This window comes from Arachis ipaensis, chromosome B02, assembly GCF_000816755.2.
Source record: "Arachis ipaensis cultivar K30076 chromosome B02, Araip1.1, whole genome shotgun sequence".
Taxonomy (NCBI): domain Eukaryota; kingdom Viridiplantae; phylum Streptophyta; class Magnoliopsida; order Fabales; family Fabaceae; genus Arachis; species Arachis ipaensis.
In genome coordinates this window covers 107,609,457-107,612,888 of record NC_029786.2, presented here as the reverse complement: position 1 = coordinate 107,612,888, position 3,432 = coordinate 107,609,457, and the positions used below count along the sequence as shown (strand labels likewise).

General features: G+C 31.9%; 1 protein-coding gene across 1 annotated transcript; it reads right to left on the bottom strand.

The window, feature by feature from the left end:
• LOC107628619 (cytochrome P450 94C1) lies at window positions 338-3,426 on the bottom strand. The gene is made up of 2 exons (XM_016331247.2): window positions 2,281-3,426; window positions 338-1,614 (listed from the first exon to the last, which is right to left on the bottom strand). The coding sequence occupies exons 1-2, from the start codon at window positions 3,337-3,339 to the stop codon at window positions 1,102-1,104; spliced, it is 1,572 nt and encodes a 523-aa protein (XP_016186733.2). The 5' UTR covers window positions 3,340-3,426; the 3' UTR covers window positions 338-1,101.

Here is a 3,432-nt window from a genome sequence, read left to right as displayed (position 1 = left end):
TTTCTTTACACTTCTAATTCAATAAATTAATTAATTAATTAATTAAGATATATATAGTAGTATACACTACTATTTTAGTAGCATCATTATTATTGAATTATATGTACTTACACTTTATAAAATCTTACACTACCAACTATGAAAGTACATACAATGCCTTGAATATTAAACAATACAAATCCAAACAATAAAGTTGCCACTTTTGCACCCCAAAATGAAGTAAAAAAGAATCCACCGACACCATCAATAATAATAATAATATGTTGTGGTGCAATGGATTCCCGTACTCCATTATAATTATAGTTACATCTCCTCTTCAATTACCACCACCATCATCATCATATATCATAATCAAATCTTCTATAATTTGCTAAAAAAAAAAAATCCTCTATATTCTTCAAACCATACCCTAAATGGAGCAGCTAGGTATATATATGTTCATGTGCTTCATAATTCACTTTTGTATTTGTGTACTTATATAGTATATGATGTGTGAAATATCTAATAGACTCACATATCATTTATTACACATGAAATAAATTTATTTTTTTACTGAAAAATTATTGTATGCTTGTGAAAAATATTGAGTAAATGTCCGATTATTTATTCAAAAGACAAAACACTAGTTCATCTATAACTTAAAATTTTTTAATCGATTTTCAATCATGTAGGTAATTAGTCTAAACGATCTTTGTTATTGGACTAAATAGTCCTTGACACATCAGCAAATCATCATTTACAAAGATAGTTTAAACTAATTACTTGAATAGTTGAAAACCGATTAAAAATTTTTGAATTATAAAAAAACATTTTGTCGTTCAAATTAGACTGTACCAACATTTCAAATAAAGTATAGAAATAATTGAAAGTAATTTTTCATATTACCATTGAATTGTGTGCAATAATCTTTACTCTAAACTATAGGAAAATTTTTAAGTATGCTGTTGTACCGGTGTTTCAGTAATTTTTAATCGTTGATCTTAATTATATATATTATATATATTTTTTATAATTAAGATTAACGGTTAAAAATCACTGATACACCGGTACAACGGTACACTTGAAAATTTTCCTAAACTATATACCATAAAAAATGAGTGACTAAGAAGATTGGTTTTTTCTTTGATTGACAATTACCGGAAGGCCACATCTAAAAGTGGCAGTGAGGCCAGGAGAGAACATTGGGGTAGCATGATGAAGAACAGGTGGAACCAATTGGAAATGAAACCTTCTAATCAAAGGGAGTGTCACACACTTAATCTCCATTAGGGCCATTTCTTTTCCCATACAAACCCTTAATCCAGCTTGGAAAACCGGGTACTTGAATTGATTCTCATGGTGGAAAACACCACCCTTTAACCACCTTTGAGGCCTAAACTCCATGCAATCTTGGCCCCATAACTCTTCCAATCTTCCCATTGCATAGGGATGGTAGGTAACCCTAGTTCCACTCTTGACTTTTGTCCCATCAGGTAACACATCATCTTCTACACAAAATTTGGAATCAAATTGAACTGGTGGATACAATCTCATACTCTCATACACTGCTGCTTGCAAATAGTGCAATTTCCGAAGCTGTTCAAAGCTTCTAAGCTCCTTGTTTGCTCCAATTACCTTATTAATTATTGTATATGTAATTCTTAATTAGTTACCCACACATATAAATTAGGGTTTAATTTTGATACACTCACAGTCACAGTGTAAAGCGTTTTACACAATCTTGCGATCACATCTGTTCTTTTGGATGATCATTTACGCGATCAATGTAAAAAATAGTTGTTTTTACTGATGTGACGTTACGTAATTGAATGCACATGCAAAACTACTGTGATACAGTGAATCAAAATTAAATTTTATAAATTAATTATTATTATTTAATTGGACATATTCATAGTTGAAAGTTGTTTAAAATATTAAAAAATATTTTTCTATGAATTAATGTCCTAAGTATATTTATTAAGAAATTGACAAAAATAAAACCTACAAGCTTAATACATGAACTTAAAAATTTTCCTTTTTAATGAAACCTCCATTTTCTAATTATATTATTCCTTATTCATCCAAATAATTGTCCGTACCTTTTTGGCTAGGGTATATGTTTGGTTTGGAACTGAAAATTAAGTGAAAATTCTATAATTTTTTTAATTCTAAACCAAATATATATGGCCTTAATATAATGATCATATATAAACCCTAACAATAATTAATTTGATGAATATATGTATATCCTTAATTAAATCAAAATAAAATAAAATAAAGAAGTTGTGTTGGAAGGTGTACCTTATCTGCTTCAAGGAGAATCTCTAACTCCACTTGAGGGTGTTTTGCAAGCAACCAAAAGAAGCTTGTGAGGGCAGAAGCCACGGTGTCACGACCAGCCAATAAGAAACTTATTACAATGTCTCTCAAACATGTCTCATCTTCAACATTGCTCATGAATCTTGACAACAAATCCTTGTGTTCGGAAAACCCCATTTTCCTTCTTTGATTTATGACCTCTTTTGCCAACATGTTTATCACTCCAAGAGATTCTCTTAGCTCCCTCTCACTTCCTATGTTGAAGAGTCTCTTCACCTTCCATATGAAAGGCGACACGGCCATCGCCCTCTCGGCCGACAGCCTAGACGCCTTGTCAAAGGACAAGGCGAAATTAGACATAGGTAAAGACTGTTCTAAACATTTAGGGTCTAACCCGAATGAGAATCTACATATGCTGTCGAAAGAGAATCTTCTAAATACATCTTGCAAATCGACTTGGTATTTTCTTGACGATGATAAAAGAGGGACAAGTCTTTGTTGGATTTCGTAGTTGACAATCTCAAAGGCAAAGGATTTTATGGAAACTTTGTTGAGCTCCATGCTTGCCATCTTCTTTTGGAACCTCCATAATTCACCATCAACATTGAAGATTCCTTTACCTAAGAAATCACCCAAGATCATTGAGAAGGCTTTCCCTTTAGGGTAATTCTCAAACCTTGTCTTGAGCATGTACTCAACGTTGTCCGAATTCGCGGTTATGGTGTTCCTAAGAACATGTATGTGGATGGTTCTTGTTGGTGAGTTCTTGAGAAGATGAGAGTGCCAATCACAAAGATTTTCAAAATCTTTGGACCAGCTTGAAGTGAGATAGGCTTGGCAAGTTTCACAATTGCAAAAGATGTTATTCTTGTTTTTTTTCTTGGTAACTATTTTGAAAAGGGATCCAAAGGAAATAATTATTATGATTGTGATGATCATGATCATGATCATGATGACCATGAGTGGAAGAATAAGAGAAGAACCATTATTGAAGAGTAGATGCAACAATGAAGAGGTAGGTATTACATGTTCAAGTTCCATCTATGGAAACTAATTAAATTGATAAACAATAAAAAATATAATTGATAGAGAGAAGAGAGGATAGTGATGAAGTTATGATAAGAAAAGAGGTAT